Raw genomic sequence first — 22,132 nt, 5'->3', positions numbered from 1 at the left:
GCATCGGAGGCCCATTCCGCGCGACCCGAAGTCCCAAATCGCTATAGCGAAAAACTCTCATCTGTCAGTTCGTATTGCGTCGCTCCATTACTGTCGATACCGTCATCTGGCCGCTCGTTTGTCACAGTAAATAGCCCTCGGACACACCCCGATCCGCCTAGAGCCAGTAGGAACTGGATTAAACCGCATTTTACTGGAATTTTCGTTCTTAAAGAGTTGTAAGCGAGATTGTGAGCACATTTATGGTGTTTTTGCGTGATTAGGAGTTCTTTCGGTCTTTAACCGTTAATAAGCGCATGACTACATAAAAAAATTTCCATGGCTTTCATCATTAACTCAATGGGATAAAGCTCAAAACGATGTGGGATCCATAATCATTATGCCAAATTTACGGATATTTTTATTTGATGAACAAAAACGGACAAAGTCGGAAAACAGGCAGCCAAGTCTACACGCTTTCATAAAATTTACAACGAAAAATACATAGTGTAATAAACATTTTCAGCACAACAATAAGCTCGTGTCCCTTCAAGTGCAACCTGCACCCTGCACCCTGCACGCCTGCGAAATGCAATCAGAAAGGCTTTAATAAATCATGGCATGGCCCGCGATACAACGTCAAGTTTCTCGGTAAAGAGTAGCTGGCTAATTTAGTGGGTGCGAGAAAAAAAATTATTACTCACAATACTACAATTAAATTAAAAGAATATGTTAGCAACTTTAAGTAAAGTACTTTATTGTTGTCGTAAAACTTAGGAAACAATATTTTATGTGTTTATGCTTTCTCGTCAAACGTGATTAATTAATTTACTTACTAAAAATATTCAGTTTTCGTTTGGTTAAACTTAAATATCGCAATAAGCGATAAAACGACTACCTGAATACTAATTTCAGTATTTAGAAAATTCAACAAACGTCCGAGCTACGAAATGCTACGGCGCGTAGTCGTTTCGTAGCACGGACCTAGTGCTACGAAAAAGCTACGATGAGTAAAAACCGCCAGATCTAATCATTTAAATTTTCGTAACAAAGTGCTAATTTGAAGTATCAGTTTTTAAGATTTTCAAATTTATTCATCACTCCGTCTTACAATATTATGATTCCACTAGCACAGCATTATATGATATATATTATAGCTATTTCTATTTTTTTATTACTCTGTATATGAAACCGCATGCGGTGCCTTATACTTCGGTCCTTAGAAATTAATGACCACGTCACACTCCTGCCGGCTCGACCAATTTAGATAATGCTTATGTAACTGCACACTAAATGCATTAGGAGAGTCGTTAGGTATTTAAATTGAATTAAAAGAAAGAAGAAGAAAATTGGTTTATTTCGTTTACTACTTTGGCTGTGGAAATAGATTTCAAAATAATTGAACAGGTAGTATAAAACATTCTACATGTGTCTAAACTTTATTTTATTTTGTGCATTAGGTATTTCATTGGAAGAATTTTAGCTCGTATCTGGGGTACATCGTGACGTTGCAAAAGGAACTTTACCTATAGATGGTCAGCATAAATTCCACCCTGTTGAAATACCATATTTTAGAGAGACCCAAAAAAAAGTATAGGTATTATCTCAAGCAAGATAATACTTATATATTTTTACTACATTACCTTACTTATAAGTGCTTACTTAAATCTTTTAAAGTATAACCAGTCAAATGAAATAAAAGGGGATGATCCTTTCAGTATTAGCCGCTATAATATAAATTGGGGGAAATATGAAATAAATGTTTAACGAACGCGATTGGGTGACGGGGACCCGTTTGATCTCAGAAATTGAGTTAAATAAATAGTCTGATCAAAATGCCTAGTTTTTTTCAAAGGGAATATTTTGTACTCAAGTATTTAAGTGTCATTACATACCTACCTTGCTACACGGGAAAGACATCTGATACAAACAAAAACTACCCTTATTCGAATGTAATAAGGGTCCTGTTAGATATATTTCCCCGTAAAACAAAGTATAGGTTAGTCAAAGGTTGTGTTACCCATATTTCGGTGGTGTTGCGATGGTCCCATGCAAAAACTCCCAATCATATAATTTGCCCTATAAACTTTGAATTTCATTCCTCTCAGGATATGCAGAGGCGCATTTTGGAAATATCCTGACCTTTAAAAAGGCTAAAGACAAATAATATAGAAAAAAATATTATTAACATTTACAGATAGACAAATACACTCATCAAACTTATAAAACCCTCTGAAATTCTGTCTAAACACCCATGTTAATCACAGAATGAACAACAATTGAAATCCACAAACCCACCATCTCGCTAATGAATGAACAAGAGTCAATTAAAAACAGTTCAGCTTTGGCCTAACGATACGGAGATGAATCGGCGGACAATTACGGTTACCCTGATCTTGATCCTGCTCTTTGTAGTCGTTTCGTAAAACGGCTAGCTAGATCGTTTTTATTATTTCATTATCTGTTAGATTTTCACTTTGAAGTTTTCAACAAATATTTTACCTTCATTTGGTTGGTTACAAGCTGCCAACGTTACGAGGTTGGAGGCCTACAGCAAAGTAGTCATCCACAAAAGTATTGATGTTTTGTTAGTTCTACATGGTACACAAGTACAGAGCTACTTATAATGATCGTGCACAGGTCTGTGTAGTCTCTCCAAAAATAAGGTTCACATTTCACATTGTGACGTCATAAATTATATACCTACATAGTCCCGCCTTGCACGAATTAGAGCATGTAAATTTATTTCCTTCACATGCGAACTGCAGCTTTTACGCACGACCAAGCATTTTCAGCACAAATTTTAAATGGCAAAGGAAAAAATTGTGGAAAGCTCTCCTAGTAGGCAAACTGTTTGAAGTTGCGCTTACTGAGTTTGTCGACCGAATGGTGCAGTGGTTAGTGACCCTGACTGCTATGCCAAAGATCCTGGGCTCGATTCCCGGCCGGGGCAGATAGAGTTTTGGGTATTATTATTAGGTATACCTTAATAATTGAGCACTCAAAATATTTTATATGAGGGCCTCATGTTGCCTGATGACAAACAATAATTATTATAATAAAAAAACATTAGTTTTAGATATAATATTCCATAACTGCATATGCATTAAGTAAGTAGACCCTTATTACATAACACACTTCCCATTAACGCACGCAACAAACATAACTCCACTATAGTTTTAGTGTAAGCCATTTATTATAAAATTTATGAAGGAATAAAGAAAAGTAATGGCGTATATTTTAAGGGTCTGTGTCGTAAAGTAATTTTTATGTAAGCGATAACATTTGTTAGCTCGAGATTTGGGACTAGGATTTACAGGCTATTTCGTTGCAAAGCTAGGTTTAGATGAAACCTAGAAGATCTATTACTAGATATCTTGACCTATGTCCCATCTAGGGATTCTATATATTATGTCAATGGTTGAACTTGTCACATTCAGCCTTCAAAACTCCAACTGCATCCATCTATAATCGAGTGAAAAGTCGAATCAAGTCGATGTCTAATCGAGTTCCGAGTGAGTCGACGGCCTCGGCGTTAGTTTCGTCTAGGAAGGCATTAGATCTAGACCGCGTCTAGTCTAGTCTAGACCGTAAGATTGCGGAATAATTGCATTTGCTGTTCGCTTTTAAAATGAATTAGCGAGTGACAATGTGGTTCCGGGACTACTTCGTAAATAACAGAGTTTGTATTGTTGAATGTCTACTTGGTACAGTGGTAGAATGTTATTCAGTAAGTAATGCGTATTTGTTTATATACGTGCTTACGTAAATTCATTCATTCATTTACTTTTATTTGGCTTTAACCCGAAATATTCTCAAACATAGGTAAAGAGACATTTCCATACGAAAACCTATTTGGTGACCCGTGATTACAGGAACTCAATATCGAGCGTAAAATATAATTGGATTTCAAAGCAAAGCATGATTGGAATTGAACACAGTGTATTTTTTCGTCCAAAATGTTGCAAACATTTATCTAAATGGCCGGTTCACCTGAAAAACGAGTCACCAACTGTGCAGTGATTATAAGATTCGAAACCTCCGTTTACGTTGCGTATCGTCAACTGTCACTGTCAAAATGTAAGCCAAATTTGTTAGTTCCAAAAATGACATTTGTTTTTTCTATGTTATGTGGAATTTCATCAAGCGCTAAACATATTTAGTAGCCTGTCATACGTCTGTCAGTTAGTACAAAATGTATTTAAAATTTGACTTAAATACTATTTTATACACGTTTCGCGTTTGGTAAAAGTGACCCTTAGTGTAGTTTCGAATCCTGTGATCGCACCTCAGAAGAATCAACTTCAAATTGGTTTGACTCAATAATTAAGTGATTGCAGTCAAGTCACGCACTAAGACTGAAAACTATAACGCCTCAACATCACAAGCATTTACCTAACAGTGGACTGTAACGCAAAGCTTTAAAGCTCGAATTAGCTGAAGCATGTTAGCAAGGAAGTCGGTCAGTATTTTAGGGGTCTATTTTTTTTCTTTTTTACCAGAGACGTCGGTCGAATGAGTTTTCCACTTCGACTGTCAAAAACGGTTCGATTATGGCGGGTTTTTTTTGCAGTAGCCCGGAAGGGGCCGGCTGATGAAATAACTTTTTTAAAGTGAAGAGATGACCAAATAATGATTATTCTATATTCCGATGGGAAAAACCAGCCAAAACATATTATTTTCGTGTTCCTCTTAACGTTGGTAGATAAATAATTTGTCAGTCAACCATGGAATCAAATTAATTTTAAGTAAGTACCTACTTATATTATTTACTAGCTGTTCCCGCGCGCTTTGCTTCGCCCTAAAACTTTCGCTTTTTCTACTAGCAAAAGTAACAGTGTGGCTCAACACCGTCGATCCATACAATTAAATAATTAAATATGTTGCACGCCACTACTGATAGCAACATTTAATATTTGTGTAACAATATTATTATTCTCGTGACAACGGCAATTTGTCACGAATAGAATTCTATTTTACATGCCCCTGGCGATTTATTATCAATAACGAATTTTATTGAAAGCCTTTTATGAATTTCAGATTTATTACTGCTAAGTGATTTATGAACGAATGTGTTTATTATATTTTGGGGGAAGAATTCATTGTGAATAGTGTAATTACAGCTTTATAGTGGTAGTATAATGTGGGTAATATTCTGATTCTGTGTTTAATGTGCTTAAAAATTTTAGTTTTTTTGTAATTATGTCTATGGAACGTTTTCATTGATCGCGAGTGTAGTAAGTACCTAAAAGAAAAAGGTATCATTCAAATGGTACTTATGCATTTTAATTGTCCCAAGGAAGGTCGTTTATGCTAATGCGGTGACCACAGAAGACGCTAGGAAGCCATAACGAGATATTTATGCCGGAGCGCGAATGCAAAATGGAAATATCAGTTCAGATATCTGCCCAAACGAGCGGCGCGACGCGTTCAGTGAGATCTCTAATGTTTGGATTCGGCATTATGTGGTGCTGATTAGGTACTTTAAGTGAACTTTTATATTTTAGCAAAGTCAAAACGTTTCATTCATGGTAAAAATAAGTTACATTAAACAGTTGTAGATTCCTTTCCAAATTGTTGCTAAATATAGGTACATTTTTAAAAGACATAATTATTAGCTTTTAATAGACTTTCTATCAACTGCATCTTTCAATAGCGTGGCAATTTCGAGCGAGGCGGGCAGGCAACAAATTAAATCAACACATTTCTGTTGACAAACTTTTTTCCTTGAAAAACAGAGCAGCTGTCAGGTACATGTAGATAGTATGGGCCTATTGAATTGATTGGTCGAAGCGCACGTTTCACTAAAAGCACTTGCGTTGATGGATTTTGGCTACAGTGTTTTCAGGATCAATTTGCTTTGTATGGTTTTTAGCCCTCGGCGAAAAACATGGAATGTGTGTAACACGTGATTAAATAATGTATAGGTAGTAAGTACATACCCGAGCTTTCACAATTTTTTTAACAATTTTGAGTAAGTATTTTTATTTCGTAATTTGGTTTCATTAACTAGACCTTGTAGGTATTTCTATAATTGTATTATGTGTTTGTAGTGCTAACTTGGGACTCGAACTCTGGACCTGCATCACAGCCTAGGTACCCTTCAAAAAATTTAGGTAAGTAACTATACACCCGTAAAAAGGTTAGAAATGAAACCAATGCCAAATAAAAGCAAGACAAATACGAAAGTCACTTAAAAACCTCAATTTAAAACTTCACAGTTTCTAAACTTTAAATTGAAGTTTTTCGTTCGGAAAGCGCAGAAAAACCGCAACCACTAAGGAGCTGTGAACTAATAAACAATCAGTCCAGAAATCCATTGTGGATTCTGCGCGTGGGGCCGTTGTGTTCGGAAATTTCACGACGGGAATAAAGGATTCCTATTTTTTATCCAGCACCGGAAAGTAAGGGTGTTCTAAGTTGTGTACGTGAATGTAATGGGTGGTTATTTTTGGAAACAGGTTTCTGGGACTGTTGTTTTACGGGAACAGCTGCATTACCAGATAAACAAACAATTACATAAGGTATGATTATGATAGATCAGTACTTAACTGTTTATGTGTGGTGGTGGTACGGTATCTGGAACAGGCGGAACAATTACTATACATAATATTATATGGTCCTTCCTTATTCCTTATTTTACCTGTCCTACACCTGTTTTACACTGTCATAAATCGTAATCTAAAAAGTACAATACCTTTTATTGAATACCATACTTGCAGTGTCTTCACTGAAATTGTTGGACTGTACCTGAAACAAATAACATACATTTAAATAAGGTTACATTACCTTGTAAATCTGTAAAAAAAAGCTCATGTACACATTCCTTTTCCTGAATTTTCAAAAGTAGGAAGGTAATTACAATAATAAATTATATTTTTCTCTTTATTTTTCGGTATACAATAATCGCCTCTATCATTCTATTCTATTCTATTCTATTCTCTGTGGGGGTGTAAGTACCTGCACCTGGCTCGCTCGAGTGGAACCTTTGTGCATATCCCCAAGGTCTAAACTGCCTTCCTAAGCTTGGACCATTTCCCACCACGCTGGTCCACTGCGGGTTGGTGGGTTCACATATCTAGATGTGCTAAATCTAGATATGCAGGTTTCCTCACGATGTTTTCCTTCACCGTAAGAGCGATGGTATACATTGTACGTAAGTTAAAAGTACTCATTGGTACATGTCAGCGCCGGGATTCGAACCCGCATCTCTTGCGTGAGAAGCGGGCGCTCACCCGACTGAGCTTCCTCCGCCTCTATCATACATCTGTAAGTATATTATTTTTATCTATTAAACAACTATAACATTATCGATATCAAATTATTATTACCGTAAAGGGATACTTTAGAGAATTCACGAAAATATTTAATTACCTTCGTTTTTATAGTACTTAGGTTTTTTATAGCAATCGTTTCAGTATGCTATTAAATAGTTATGGTCAATGATAGAGTGTCAATTTTATGACGTCATAAGAGTGGAACAGTAAAAAGCTGAATTTCTTTCTTTTTATGATCGTATTACGTGATATTGCCAAGGTCACAAATTGAGATTTCACTAACTTACATGTCTATGATTTAGGTATGCCGTTTTCATTTATGTATCGTGATCGTGACTATCCCAGTACTGGGCACAGGTTTGATAGATATAGATAAAACCTTTATTTCTTTTCCTCAGCATTAAATTGAAATTTTAATAAATAAGTATATAATTTACAAACAAATACATACAATTATAATAACTCAAGTAACTACAGTGAAACAGGCTCCTTGTTTTGACAAAGATTTTCGTGTTCAAATTGTATTGAATTTGACACTCCATAGGCCCCCAGGAGCGGAGTGAAGCGGAGCGGCGTATTCTTTTTGCCCAAGATTTATTTTCTTCACAATTTCATTCAACACGTTATTTTCTTGAACGAAAACTTTCAATTGTTTAAGTAACATTTTAACACAGTTACTTACTTACCTTGTTCTTAACACAACACGCACTCACGCCTTGTACTAATGTACTCCCTTGCGGGGTAGGCAGAGGTGCATTGCTGCACCCACTTTTCGCCAGAGTGTTATGTTAGTCCCAATGTAATAGGGGGCGGGCCTATTGCCATTTTACGGGCACATCCAAGACCCGAGAACAAATATCTGTGTTTAAACAAATGTCTGCCCCAGCCGGGAATCGAACCCGGGACCATCGGCTCAGTAGTCAGGTCACTAACCACTACGCCATTCGGTCGTCTTGTTCTTAACAAATTCATTAAAATGTTATTTAACTTTTAGAACCGTTTATTTGTAACGTCTTTCGCCATTTACAGGAATTTCCATCTAATTTGTTACCAGATTTTAGTTTTGATGTAGTTTAGATTACATTATAAATTACTAGCTGTTCCCACGAGCTTCGCTTCGCCTTAAAAAAATCCCGTATGAATTCCGGGATAAAAATAACCTGTGTTCTTTGTCAGGGTCTAGATCATTATTTTTGGCCCATCCGCCCATTAGTTTTGGCGTTAAAGAGTAACAGACAGACAGACACAGTTACTTTCGCATTTATAATGTTAGTTAGGATGAATGCTTGACAATAATATCCACTCGAGTCCAAGAAGATGATTTCTCAGGACAGATTAACACGTCTGCACTGTTTTGTAAAAATACCGAACTACTTTTCATCACGACCCATTGCGTCCCCACTGCTGGGGCACGGATATCCTTCCAATGAAGGAGGGGTTTTTTAGGCCTAGTCCACTACTCCTAACTACTTACCAAAAGCACAAACCATTTGATAAGAAAACATCTTGTACTGTATTGTATATTCATACAAAATATGGACGTACTTACAAAATATCAACTTGATATAGTAGCGACAGCAAAACAAAATAACTGTACATATGTCATGGTGCGGTTTTGCCCGCGCTGCCTGCATCTGGGGCCCGGGACCCTCTGACGGGCCATTCGTCATACAAATATAACATGGTATATATACATACATACATTTGGTCCTTGGTTATAAGGGAAAAGGGTTAACTACAGCAAAATATGTTGATAAGTAAGTAGGTACTTAAATAATGCAGGATACGCTGCAAACATTATTTTATCGGGGTTAAAAACCTCATAATAATACAACTTCTCGCATCGTTCTCTACTAGACGTATATAGTCATTATTTAAACAATTGTAGGTACTATAGTTTTACTCTATTTCTTGAAGATTCTCTAACGTCCATCATTCTAGATTAGTTTCTTTCGCCATTTCTTTCCTTCTCAATGACGGGGCCTTTGTGAAATGGTGGTAGATGACTATCGACAAATAATTGTAAAATTTTACGTCGATTAAACCATTTGAATTTGAATTTGAATTTAGAGGAGCCGTAAGCTAATCTGACTGGCAAATCTTGTTATAGCCATGCTATGGTGAAAACCCCTATTCTAGTTTTTGGCACCGACACTTAGATTAATCGGTATCCTCATCTGGAGACTCAAACCAAAATAATATATTTAAACCCCGGCAACGAAAATGAAGGGATTTTGTAAGTTAATGTGTCTGCATATCTGTGTATCCGTTTGTGGTAGCTTAACTCCCAACGATCTCGATTTGAACTCCTCTCGATTTTCGTTATTTTTGTGTCATGGTTAATGTTACCCCAAGTGTGCTTACCTAAATTTATCCAAAACGGCTTAGCCGTTCACAAGTTATGCGACTTTTAGTGTTGAATTTCGGGTGTTTTTAACGTTGGTTGGATTATAGAGATAGTGTGCTCAGAGAAGCAAATATCGCTCTACAATCACTCATCTCTGCGCGAATTCCGATGCCTCATAAATGGTTAATGGCTTCATAATGAAGGGGTGATGAGGGGCGGCGAGGGGCGCGGGGTGGCAGGGGAGGCAAGCAAAGACAATGTAATTATTTGACGAAATAAATGACTGATGAACCTTGTCGTTCCAACGGAGTCACAGCTAGTAAGGTATAATTTATCACAAGTTATGGAATGACACTGACAGAGATATTTGTGGTTAGGTTTAGATGTACCTACCTACATATTTATAAGCGATAATCCAGCCTTATATTAGGCACATAAACGGTTGTGGTGCGTTTTATGCGTTTTCATATGCGGCATAGATATGATCTGTACACACATTGTAACATAACATATATTACACAAAAACCCAAAACGTTACAATAAATAATATAAACATATAGCACTTTCTTTGGTACATAGCTTTGGTTCCTACATGACAATGAATCCCAATACAATTAGCGGCTCTATAGGTGCAGTTAAAAGTGATTATAAACAGTTTCCTAGTTCCCTGCTGGCGCACGTATAACACCTAATTAGTTCCACAGTGGGCACACATCACGTCTAGTGCACAATTTCCGGAACAATCTCCGTTTTGAGTTACTAGCTTCATGTATCTGTACAGTATAATATGTATAAACGCTAGAGGGCAATGAACTGTGCGTATCAACATTGGATATGTTATTATGGCTGATAAGGTGATAGATAAGTGATAAATGATTCCACGGATGATCCTATGATTTCACGGCTAACTCTAATTAACGTGGTTGGTATGTAACTATAGTTGATATTTTTTTGTATGTTTGATGACAGATTGACTACGGCTACAGCAGGTAGGTACTCGTCAAGCCGAACCTAATGAGTCGAAACTCGACGAGGTTATGTAGAACTACTACTACTACGTACTACTAAGTTATTTCATAATTTTCAATGTTAATCATAAGAATGGTAACTATCCATGTGTGTAAGTTAGTCATGCTTGGTTATGTTATTCCACAAAAATCAAATGACTGTACTGTTCTAAAGTGAATTTTATTAAAATCATTTGAGAAATCGGCTGTTTCTGTACAATTTCATACATTATGCATTAAACTGAAGATGCTCAAATCATGTATCAAACAGGGAGGGTGGAATCTTTAAATCTTGTTTTTTTTTGTCGGAACACAAAGGAAATTGTAAGCGTTATTTTTACCTCGTTACTTTTATTCCATTTGCGTGTTACATACTTCAAAGGATACTCTTTGACTTGTTGGTTCATAATAATATGTTGTTGAGAATTCACTACAATAATGTGTAAAGTGTTTTGTTAGTGCATGGCGTACTATTTTAAAAGAAGACTTTCTAAGTTCGACAACTTACGCTTGAGATTGATAACTATATTAAAAATATATATATTTTTGGCCCACCATATTTTTAAAAAACTGGATGTAGAAAGCTTTAGATGGCTTCCAGTGGCATGCTTTGGGGGTGTTCTACGTCGAGCAGCGGACTGCTTCATATCGAAGAAGAACTGGACTTCTATAGGCTGAAGAAGAAGATATTTTGAAGTAATCCCCGCCATTACATAAACCGGATATAACAAAGAGGTTCATAACTCACAGGCGGCCACAGTGAGATTAACCTGGTTATCTTTTACACCTTAACCGGATTTTTCCGGTTGTCGTTAGCCGTGAGCGGAATACTATTAACCGGACAATATTCTGGAGGTAACCGCGGTACTGAAACGATTGTGAAAAAATGACATATCCATATTATGAAGAATTATGTTTTTTTTCCACTAGCAAAAAAAATATTATGCAAAATAATGCAGATCGGTTGTGTACACTATGATAGTTTATTTAACTTAGATACGTGCTCATTATTCTACTAGCATTTTATGGCTATATAAAGCAGTCTGAGAGTCCTGAGAGTGATGAAATAGTCAAATTCAAAAAAGGAAAATAAAACGAAATTCGGCCAGCACGTTATTATTAAATCTAGCTGGTTTTGTAAGTGCAAGTAGGTATTATCTAAGATACTATGTACTAGCTTTGTTCACGTTGATAATATTACTACTCGCCAGGTTATATTCTCGAATCTACGAATACATTTGAGTACGCGATTATGAATATTATCTGCACTTGGGAGTCTTGGGACTGGCTCACACTCTCGGCTAGATTAAGAATAAAACAGAAATGTTTGCAGGCAGACTGGGAGTATTTGCGGAATACGATGGCCATGATAAGATTTTGGATGTAGTTGCTATTCGCAGCTTATGAGTTTCGTATGAAAATTCGTGTTAAGTAGTTTTATTTCCGACAACTCTCTCAGCACAAGCTTGCTTGTGTTGGGGTCCACCAACCCGCACTAGGCCAGCGTGATGGACTAGGCCTAAAGCTTTTCCTTTATTGAAAGGAGACCCGTGCCGTGCAGCAGAAGAGTGGAGGAGTTATGGGGTTTGATGAGTTTCTTTTAGTAAGTGATTTCTTTGTTTCTAATTTCTTTTAATTCTTGCGAAACAGTTTAATGTTTTAGATAGAGCCGTTCAGCGATCATGGTGATAAAAAGAATGTGGAAAGGTTAAGATGACTTAAAAATTTACTATGACTACCACAGCAAAGTTTAAACACGGTATTTGAAACCTGCAGAAGGTATTTTACGGCGGCGGCGCTAAACACGTTTAATTTTTTTATAGTAGTACTGATTTTTTTACAGAATTTTCAAACGTATACCTAGGTCAACTATTCCTAAATTGATTCTGGCAACACAATTAGGTAATGTCTCTTTAAAAATGTATACCTATATTAAAAACTGAGATTATATATTATTGGATAATTTTCTTTAAATAAATAAAATTATCCAATACCCACGGCTTAGGTATCTTAACTATAATCCGGTACCTCATTCATTATCATGAGGTCACTGACCCCCAATGAAGGGAGGCTGACACGAACAGGTGATATCTTACTTGCAAAATTTTAAAATTCACTGAGTAATTTGCGTTCTAAGCCTTGTTTTTCTCATTTATCACGCTATTTTTTTGATGAATTTCCTTAGCCAGCTTTATACGATGATGATGAGTAGGTAAAAGCTAAATTGCAAGTAATTTTGCTGCCAAAATTTACATCTCATTTTCTTAGGAGAAAGTGAAAATGTTTTGGTAGTCAAAAAGTTTATTATTTTGTATGTACTCGTAATAAAAGTAGGGTTTTTGTATGTAAACGAAATTCTATTTTTTTTATGTTAGGTATATAAAAAAGTCGAATTTCCTTTATCTATTTTTATATAATATATTTTATTACTATGCATAACATAATAACCACTCAACAACTTATCTAAGACATTAGCATGGGTTATACATAGTCGTATATTTGGTATCAGATGAGTTTGTTCGGGGGCCTAGATAATACTGATAAAATTTAATACACTATACTCACTCCCCGATCCGCCACTAGCGAAATTAATCTTCACTGCGCAAATGTATTACACACCAACGTCATTAATATTAAAATCCAAATATTCCGTTAACCCCTCCAGCGCCAGGTTGAAGGTATTTGAAGCTAACAGTGCCACATGCATAATAATTTCTAACAGACATATACAAAGGTAAGATACGTAGCTTCTGTTCATAGATGTAGTACGGCGACATTGATGTCAGTCGTGGAGAAAGGCGGTACTAGCAGGTTCGAATGCTGAAATGGTGACAAATGTCAAATAATTATGATCGCAATGGTTCTTTCTTAGCTATCTCGATAATCAAGTGTCGTAGGTATCAATATTTACCTGTTAAATATGTGTACTCACGTATCTATATAACCCGCGGACCTATCAATTCAACACACCATTGACAAATCAGTGCCTGCTACAAATCATAATTTCTAACCCACGGTGACAAAACCTAGTCCAGCTCTAGTGTTTCCTATGAATGTTTTTACTTCTACCTATACTACAGTCTAGTCAAGTATAATCGGAGGAAGACGTCAAAAATAAACAACAAAGCACACTAGCGCCACCGCCGTAATCCCTCGTCACCTGTACAAATATCGTGGAGAGCGTCGTTTAATCCGCCAGCAGGTGTATCGGCTAATGATATGCCAGACACGGCGCGACCCGGTTCAGATAACCGGCCCGGTTCATCCGGTTAGAAGCCGGATTGAACCGGTTCAAGCCCCGGGCGGGTGCAGCTGTGCTTGCACACGGTTAGGGTTAACAAGACATATAAATAAACATTTTGTTTGTGGCCTAAATTGATAATTGGCTGAAATTTAGGGTGGAAATTCATTCCTGAGATTTATGCTAACCTTAGAAATTTACGATGAGTATTAATTTATGTGTGTAAAGAGAAAAAAAATGATAATTGTGATGAATAATAGAACGAGCTGTGAATTCAAATATTTGGTTTGGCGCCCAACATGTGACGCTGTAAAACGTGGAAGCTGGTAAAAAAAAACTAAATCTAGGTAGTAAATAATACTGATTCTCGATAGTTGAAATTACATAATTTTCACAAAACGTTTTCCCTCTTCTGCAGCTTTTACCCTGCTAAGGGCGGATTCGACCAACGACGAGTAACTTTTTACTCACGAGTAAACTGCTAGTTACTCGCGAGTAAGCAGATTTTGCATTCTACCAAACCTGAAACCAAGATAAGTAGCTTATCCCAAGAATAAAATGTTATACCGCCAAAATTGACCGTGTAACGAGCTTATCCGAGAGTAATTTTGTAATGGCGGCAGCACATCAGCTGATTAGAAAGCCGTCATAATGACATGTAAACACATCTGTCAAAACATTAAAAAAAGTACGTTAAAAGGCAAATTCTCAGAATAACAACAGCGAATAAAATATTAAAACATACACAATTTTATCCTATTATAATCCATTCAAACTAAGTTGGCATGTCATTTCTATTGCATGCTTTGAAACGCAGCTATTTTTATTTTAGTTGCATTACAGTTTCGTTCCTCGTTCATTCAATTAATCATGGTATAACTTGGTAGAATGCAAATGCACTTATCCCAGATATTTACTCGCGTATAAATTTTATTCCGGTATAGTTATTCTCGTGTAACGTAAATTTTGGACGAATCCACCCTAAGTATCTTAACCTTTCAAGTGGGGTCGTCGATACGATATTAGACAGAGCCGTATGTCAGATCGATAGTTCAAGAGGTTTATAGGCTAAAGAGAGGCCCGACTTAGATTTCCAAACGAAATCCGATCGGTTTATCTCGACCGTCTTTAGGCAAGGAATAGTTTAGGCGAGTAGGTAGGTACTTATTTGTTTTTGTTAGGTTTCTTCTTACTCTCCTAGAAATTCACAGACATAATATCAATAATATCAATAAAACTATCAGGTAACGATATAAATATTTAAAAATAAATCTCATGATCATTAATGCTCTTTTCCTAATCAGGGACGTAGGGCTTGCTTCTTCCTCCATTCGGTTCAGTTTGACGCTTGTTGATTATGGTTTAATACATTGGCCTACAATAATAAAACATAATGCCTACACATATCTTCTTCTTCCTGTAGTGCCTCTCCACCATTGGAGGTCAGCTCTTTGCAGCGCTCTCTATTCTTGGCTAGTTTAAATATTTCTTCCACGGTTTTTACACCGGCCCACTCTTTGAAACACATATATAATATACCTACGTGTAAATGGTAAAACTAATCTACAAGGCAGCCGGTCTGATCCATTATTCGTATTCACACTCGGCCGCGGCTAACTGCACCATCGCGTGCCGATCACACATTAATCGCAATTAGGTATGGGCGTTATTTAACGTCACTATTTACAATAACTGGCTACGGGACATGTAACCGAATAACCAGTTTCTAGATATACGACAAGCTAGTGATTTTTGTAACCTAGTGATTTTTGTAACCTATAGTGATTTTTGTGACCAAGTGATTTTTGTAAACTGGACATGGGCGTTATTTCACTGTCACTATTAACAATACGTTATACGACAAACTACCAGTGACTTTTGTAATCAAGTGATTTTTGTAAACTAGGTATGGGCTTTATTTCACGTCACTATTTACAATACGACAACCTAGTGACTTTTGTAAACTAGTTATAATTTAACTACCTAACAGAATTTTATTCTTCACAAAAATATACCTGTGCCCTCATACAAAAACATACCTAAAACAACTCCCCCTAAACCACTCCCCAAAACACCTTACGATTGCCGAGATATTTACAGATTTAAATTTCCACAAAAATATACTTCTGCTCTCATACGAAAACATACCTAAAACAACTCCCCCTAAACAACTCCCCAAAACACCTTACGATTGCCGAGATATTTACAGATTTAAATTACCATTTATCCACCAAAATATTTTGTATGTACCTAACTGTATAGTTACAAAACTACTTTGACGAACACCAGTTTGGAATAAGTAACGTAGTCAATGCAATATTTTCGTGTCATTATAGTGATACTTCGGTAAAATTACTTGTATCTAAAATCACCGGTTGAAGAAATAGCTAGTTACAAAAATAGCTAGTTATAAGAGCTAGTGACGACTTCGATGTCACCGGTTACGTTACGTTTCGTGAAAATCACGTAACGACCCACACCTAATCGCAATACGCGCGCGGTTCGCATTTTATACCACGTTTTATCCCCACCCCCTGCCGTATATTGCTATATAACTGCAATGCGGGAGGGGTGTCAAAAACGGTAATATTTTTTTGTTATTTTTAAAATCTATTTGAAATCATCACGTTCTGCGGGATTAAAGTTTTTCAAACTTAAGTTAAGAATCCGTCGCTTGAAACACTAAATTGCTATTTTAAAACAAATCTCACAAGTGGTTCCATCAGTTAGCGCAATAGAGTATTTCGCTTAAATTTTACAATTTCGTTGAAGGTGAAACATATAAATCGGGTGATTCGTAGCATTGTACTTACTCCCGGGGCGCTCCCAGCCTGAGGCGCATCTGGTCCAAGTCATTAACTACTCACCAATAATAAAACCCGAGAGCAATGAATAAGTTCCACCTGCCGTTCCATATACCTATAGGTAGGTACATATATGTGCCGATTTTTAAGGTAGTAAGTGGTAGCTTAACCTTATCCGTTGAATAAGTACAAAAAAAAACAGAGTTAAATTATTGTTGTAGGTTATACAAAGTATACAATGTGGTGCAAAAAGTTGTTGCAGAATTTTTTATTCCAATGAATTATTATACGAATGTTTTGCCTATAGTTAGTATAACGCTTTAGGTACGTGATTGTTACACCCTACGTGTACGTGAACGTATTGTCGTTAATTAATATCATAAATTCATAACATAAGGTATAATAAAATACCGTTATTTTACTTTATTTTATGGGTACTACCACTACTACCTACATGCATTATAAACGCTTTTGCACCGCTCGACAATAGTGAACGAGTAAAGTGGGGGGATATTCCAGTAATATTTCACTCGGCTGCTTGTAACAAGCACGCCTCTGATTGCTGGCTTACAGCGAGTAATTTAGCACGAGAAAGACTCGGATTAAGACGTTCACGGCCGGAGAACGAATAGTTGCAACTGGCTTTAATGTTTTATGGGAATTTAATTTAAGTAGATTCAAGGTGCGCGGGAATTCCCGGGGAGACGATCATTGTTTTGCTGCCTGTAGATAGAATTTTCTTTTGTGTCATGAAATGAAATGAGGATTATTCCGTACCTAGTACCTAGTACCTTCTTATAATAATGAATCCTAATTATAAATATTTTGGGTTCCAATTACTTTTTTCATACTTTCGTATTTACGAATCTATATTCTTTCTAGAGAGTAACTAAATCAATAACTAATATAACTAACTATAATAGTACATAGAACATGAAATTTGCCTTGTAAGACGGTATGCTCTCATAGTCTCGTGGTTCGCAAAGTCAGGGAAACCCTGAAGGATTTGTACCGTCTGATAATGTTTGCTTGTAGCGCACGAGGGGTTAAGTGCAAAATGGATTTGTCCGACAAATATTGGCTCCGACACTTGCATATGCATGTATCACAACGGCAATTTCTCAACGGAATTGCTGAGGTCTGTGCTTAACAGGTAAGAACACTTGAAGCTAAAAAGAAAAATAGAAAACCTACTTAATTCAATGTCACTGCATTTTTTTTCTAACTTACATTAGTATAATATAAAAATATGAAGGTATATATATAATATTTAACTAGGTTATGTGGATGTATAAAGACGACGACATAGCTAATTCATCGTTTGATCCGAAGTAACGGAATAATTCTAACAGGAAAACGTAAAGTACATTTTTACCCACATTTGGAATTAATACATAAAAGCTCAAACGTCGTGACGGCCCGAGGCAGCCATTTTATTAAACTCCCTTTGATGTTGCGACAATGGCGTCGACGATAAAAATTCGAAAAAGGAATTGTGTAACGTTCCTTTTCATTGTTCAGTGGCGCCTCGTAGCGGGGGAATTACGAACTGCATTTATTGTCGTGAAACGGAGCGTGACGTAAAAGTGACATAAAGTGCTGGAAACGTTAACTTGTTCGCAGAGGTGTTTAAATAAGATTAATTAAATTCCTACTTAGATGAATTTCAGTTACCTACGTTGCCAATTGCCACGGCTGTAAGTTCATAGAAAAACGTTTGATAAATTATATTTAGTAGTTTCACTTTATTGAATGAGTATCGATATAAATATCGGATACAAATCAACAGAGCAATTCAATAAACAATTTTCCTTAAAAGAATATTCAGATCATGTTTCAAAAACCATATCTTACAGTGATCCTGAAAAAACATTTAAATTAAATTTTCAAGGGCTTTTCAGGGTCGAATCTTCAGTAAACATTTAATAGTAATTAATTACTCTATAAAACCTGAAAAACTATCGTTTGAACTAGTTATAAAATTATAGAAAAGGAGAGTCCGCGAAAGGTTTCCGACTTTCAGATGAATAAATTATCAAGTTATAAAATTTAGGCCGAATCTGTTCACGCAACGAGTTTGCAAAACAAATAAACTTCTGGGGGGTTTAAGGGGAGGGGGGGGGGGAACTTATTATAGCGAGCAATAAATAATAAAGCGAGTTGAGTTACTCCTACGGGGCCGCGGTACCAACTTTTAATACAAATGTTGTTTTGGACCCGTGGAGTAGACTACAATACAGTGGGTATGGTTTACTTTTTAGGAGCTTCAAATTATGAGGCAACTGATCAAAGGAAGAAAAAACATTTATTTGACACACTGACAACAACAACAACAACAATGCAGAAAGTAATACAATACAAAATAAACAATAAGGCAACCGGTTGCTGTCCAGAGCCTCAAAAAGGCACCAGCTCAGCATGTGCTGTAGACAAGGTCATAACGCTGGTTTACAGCTGTGTCACGAATACGAGGGTTTGGTTTTGGAACCGTGGATAAACTGATTTTCCGTAGACTTTAAGCTCACTACGGACGCAAAATAATGGGAATTTTCATTGAATTACGGAATTTCAATTGCAATACTAGACATAAAAATATCTAAAAGGTTATATTGTCAGTAGTTATTAAACTAGACGTAGGTAGTTACTGTGAAAGTAATATTTACATAACAATAAGACGATACAGGTTTTGCCTGAAGTGAGAGTAAAAACTAACGAAGTGTTAATAGGGTAAAACACTTAGTAAGAACTAATTGACGTTATTAGTAACAGTGCTCATATTGAACGGTTTCTAAAGAAAATAGTTTCAAGACGGATCGTTTTATTTCTTATAAACATGGTAGGTACTTATGAATATTGTATCAACATCGGTTTGTCTGACGACTGAAAGCCGGTGGAAAAAAATATACTTTTCTTATAAATATCGTGAAGTGCATAGGTATTAAATATTAAACCAGTCAATCCAAAACGGAAGCCGATGGGTATCGTCTTGTATGAACTCTTCGCCTCTTGTATCCACTATCCTAGTGAATACTCTGTCCCTGGTCCTTCTGCTGACGTGGCTCGACTCGGCCCGTGAATACGGAGGCAAAGGTAAACACTGCAAACAGCCAACTGTCGGACCGTTGTGGCCAACGTTGAATATTGGATCGAGCAAACGGTGAAAACGCGTTTAAAAACGTACGCAACGGTTTATTTGTGTTAATTGGCGATTTGGAGGCGGGTGGTTGTAATTTGGCCACTTTTTTAAAAAGCATGGAGTACCAATGGGTGGCCAATGGCCCTTATGGTTTGCTTATTGTTATGTAAGTACTTGATATGTTTCCTATTATTTCCTATTAAAATACTAACTAAGCTAAACATTTAACTCATTCATTGGACCCTTTACTGCAGTTTATACAATGTTTGTTACGCAAATTAACTGTTTCAATATTTACATTCATTGCTCGTTCAATAACGAGTTTCATTCAATTAATCCTTATCATAAACAATATTGTTTTTAATAAGCAATTGGTTTGGTAATTTGCGCTCGAATTTCACCTGTTGTGACCTAAAGCTGCTGGGCAGGCACATCATGAGATGGAATAATCCGAAAAAATTAAATAGGTACCTATTAGCTATATTTTACTCAACAAAAACGTTTATCAACAAGATACTGCCACCATATTAAAATCGCTAATCTCGGAAAAAAAGTATATATTAATGGTGTACAAGAGAAAAGAGCTAAGTACCTAATATTATACTGGGACAACAAAGATTAAATTAAAAATAATATAAAAATGAAATTAATTACAAAGATTTAAAGGTAATATCTCACACCCTTTCATTCTCATAAGGGTAAAACAAACAGATGAATCACTCCAGCAAAATAGAATTTAAGGGGAAGGTAAATTATTCATCGAAATTAATTAATTCGACGCAGCAGGTACGCGTGTTGACGGGAGTTTATTGATGATGGTTTGCGGTGGCGGGTTGGGCCTGATGACATCTGAACACCTGAACTTCTATTTCAGGTGAAATATTCAAAATAATTGACTCTGTATGCTTGTGTTTGTGATATAAATAAAAATTATTTGTGACTAATAATGAGCTTATTGATATATCTACAACGCTAAAACCTAAAATTTATGTCAAACTTTACACACTAATAAATATACACATTAGAATTTGAAAAAGTATCTCTTTGGCTTTGCCCGAAGTCTGATACTGTACCAGAATTTAAGTAACATTACACTTAACTTTGTAATTAAAATGCTCTGTGCTATGTAGCTACAGAAGAACATAGATCAAACACTGCAGCTTACCTTTCTGAGCATCTCCTCGAGCGAATCCATGTCGACCCCGGGCTCTCCGGCCGCGCCCTCGCCGTTCACTCCGTTGTTGTTATTCGTCATAGGTGAGCCGCACCCCACCATCCGCCGTCAACGCACAACATGTGACTTCGCCTTAACTAGACCACACCGCGCACTTTTTAAAATTCAAATTTAGAATGCGTAATTGGTCATTGTTTTTGTTTCGATTCGATTTGCAAACACTCACTTTTGAATGCACTGTTTTTGTTGTAGTCGTTATGATGACTAGAGTTACTGGTACTTATGTAGGTATTGGTATTTGGAAACTTGACTAGGTGTTGTTCCTATAGGATGAAAAAGATCGAACAATAATTATTTAAAACGAAAATGAAATGAACACATACACTGGTAAGAAAATAGCCGCATACTTAACCAAACAATGCAAATCAATTAAAAATGCACTAAAACCAAACGTTAGCTTCTACTCTGACGGACACATTAACTGGAAATGTAAATATGTATCGCAATCAGACGGATACAGTCGGGTAAGGGCGGTACAGTCAACAGGAGGGCGATCTGTACAAACAAGGAGATAGATTGAAGTGTGACTACGCATAATTGTGGAAATAATTATGAGTGGCTTTTCCGGTTCGGTGGATTTGGGTTCAGCTATTATAAAGTACTAGCTGTTCCCGCGCGCTTCGCTTCGCCTTAAAAAGTTTTCCCGTGGGAATTCCGGGATAAAAAGTACCCTATGTTCTTTCCCAGGGTCTATACCGGGAACACCCAAATATTCCGAAAAACTTTTTTCCGAATTTGAAAACACCGAATATGTAATTTACGAAATATTGCAATACCGATTTTTTTAAATGCCGAATTCTAAAAATCACGTAAATTATAATTTCGAATATTATAATCACGAAGATTTGTTATTACGATTGTCAAATGCACGAACGTTAAAAAATACGATTACTTAAGCATACGAAAAATAAAATACCGATTTATTATAATCACGAAAAATTCAAATCCCGATCGAAAATGTGATAATTCGTGATTTTGACAAAAAAAAAGCATAAACGTCTTAAAAACCTTAGACCCAAAACCTAAAGATAGGTGCGACGACGAGCAAAGCGAGGAGGAGCGTGTTAGGTGCACATAGATATCGAAAAACAAAGCGGAGCGCAGCGA

The 22,132-nt window shown here is 36.4% G+C and overlaps 1 protein-coding gene across 1 annotated transcript in view; it reads right to left on the bottom strand.

Moving 5' to 3' along the window:
• The window catches only part of LOC105390498 (uncharacterized protein CG43867), a 96,484-nt gene extending 74,871 nt beyond the window's left edge, over positions 1-21,613 (bottom strand). The window contains exon 1 of the mRNA XM_048627201.1: positions 20,957-21,613. Within this exon, the coding sequence (XP_048483158.1) occupies positions 20,957-21,067 (111 nt within the window). The 5' untranslated portion in view covers positions 21,068-21,613. The remainder of the gene's footprint in view (positions 1-20,956) is intronic.
• Between the last annotated feature and the right edge of the window lie 519 nt (positions 21,614-22,132).

The sequence above is a fragment of the Plutella xylostella genome, chromosome 18 (genome assembly GCF_932276165.1).
Source record: "Plutella xylostella chromosome 18, ilPluXylo3.1, whole genome shotgun sequence".
Taxonomy (NCBI): Eukaryota; Metazoa; Arthropoda; class Insecta; order Lepidoptera; family Plutellidae; genus Plutella; species Plutella xylostella.
The sequence above is the reverse complement of the archived record's forward strand: the minus strand, read 5'-3'. Positions and strand labels throughout refer to the sequence as shown.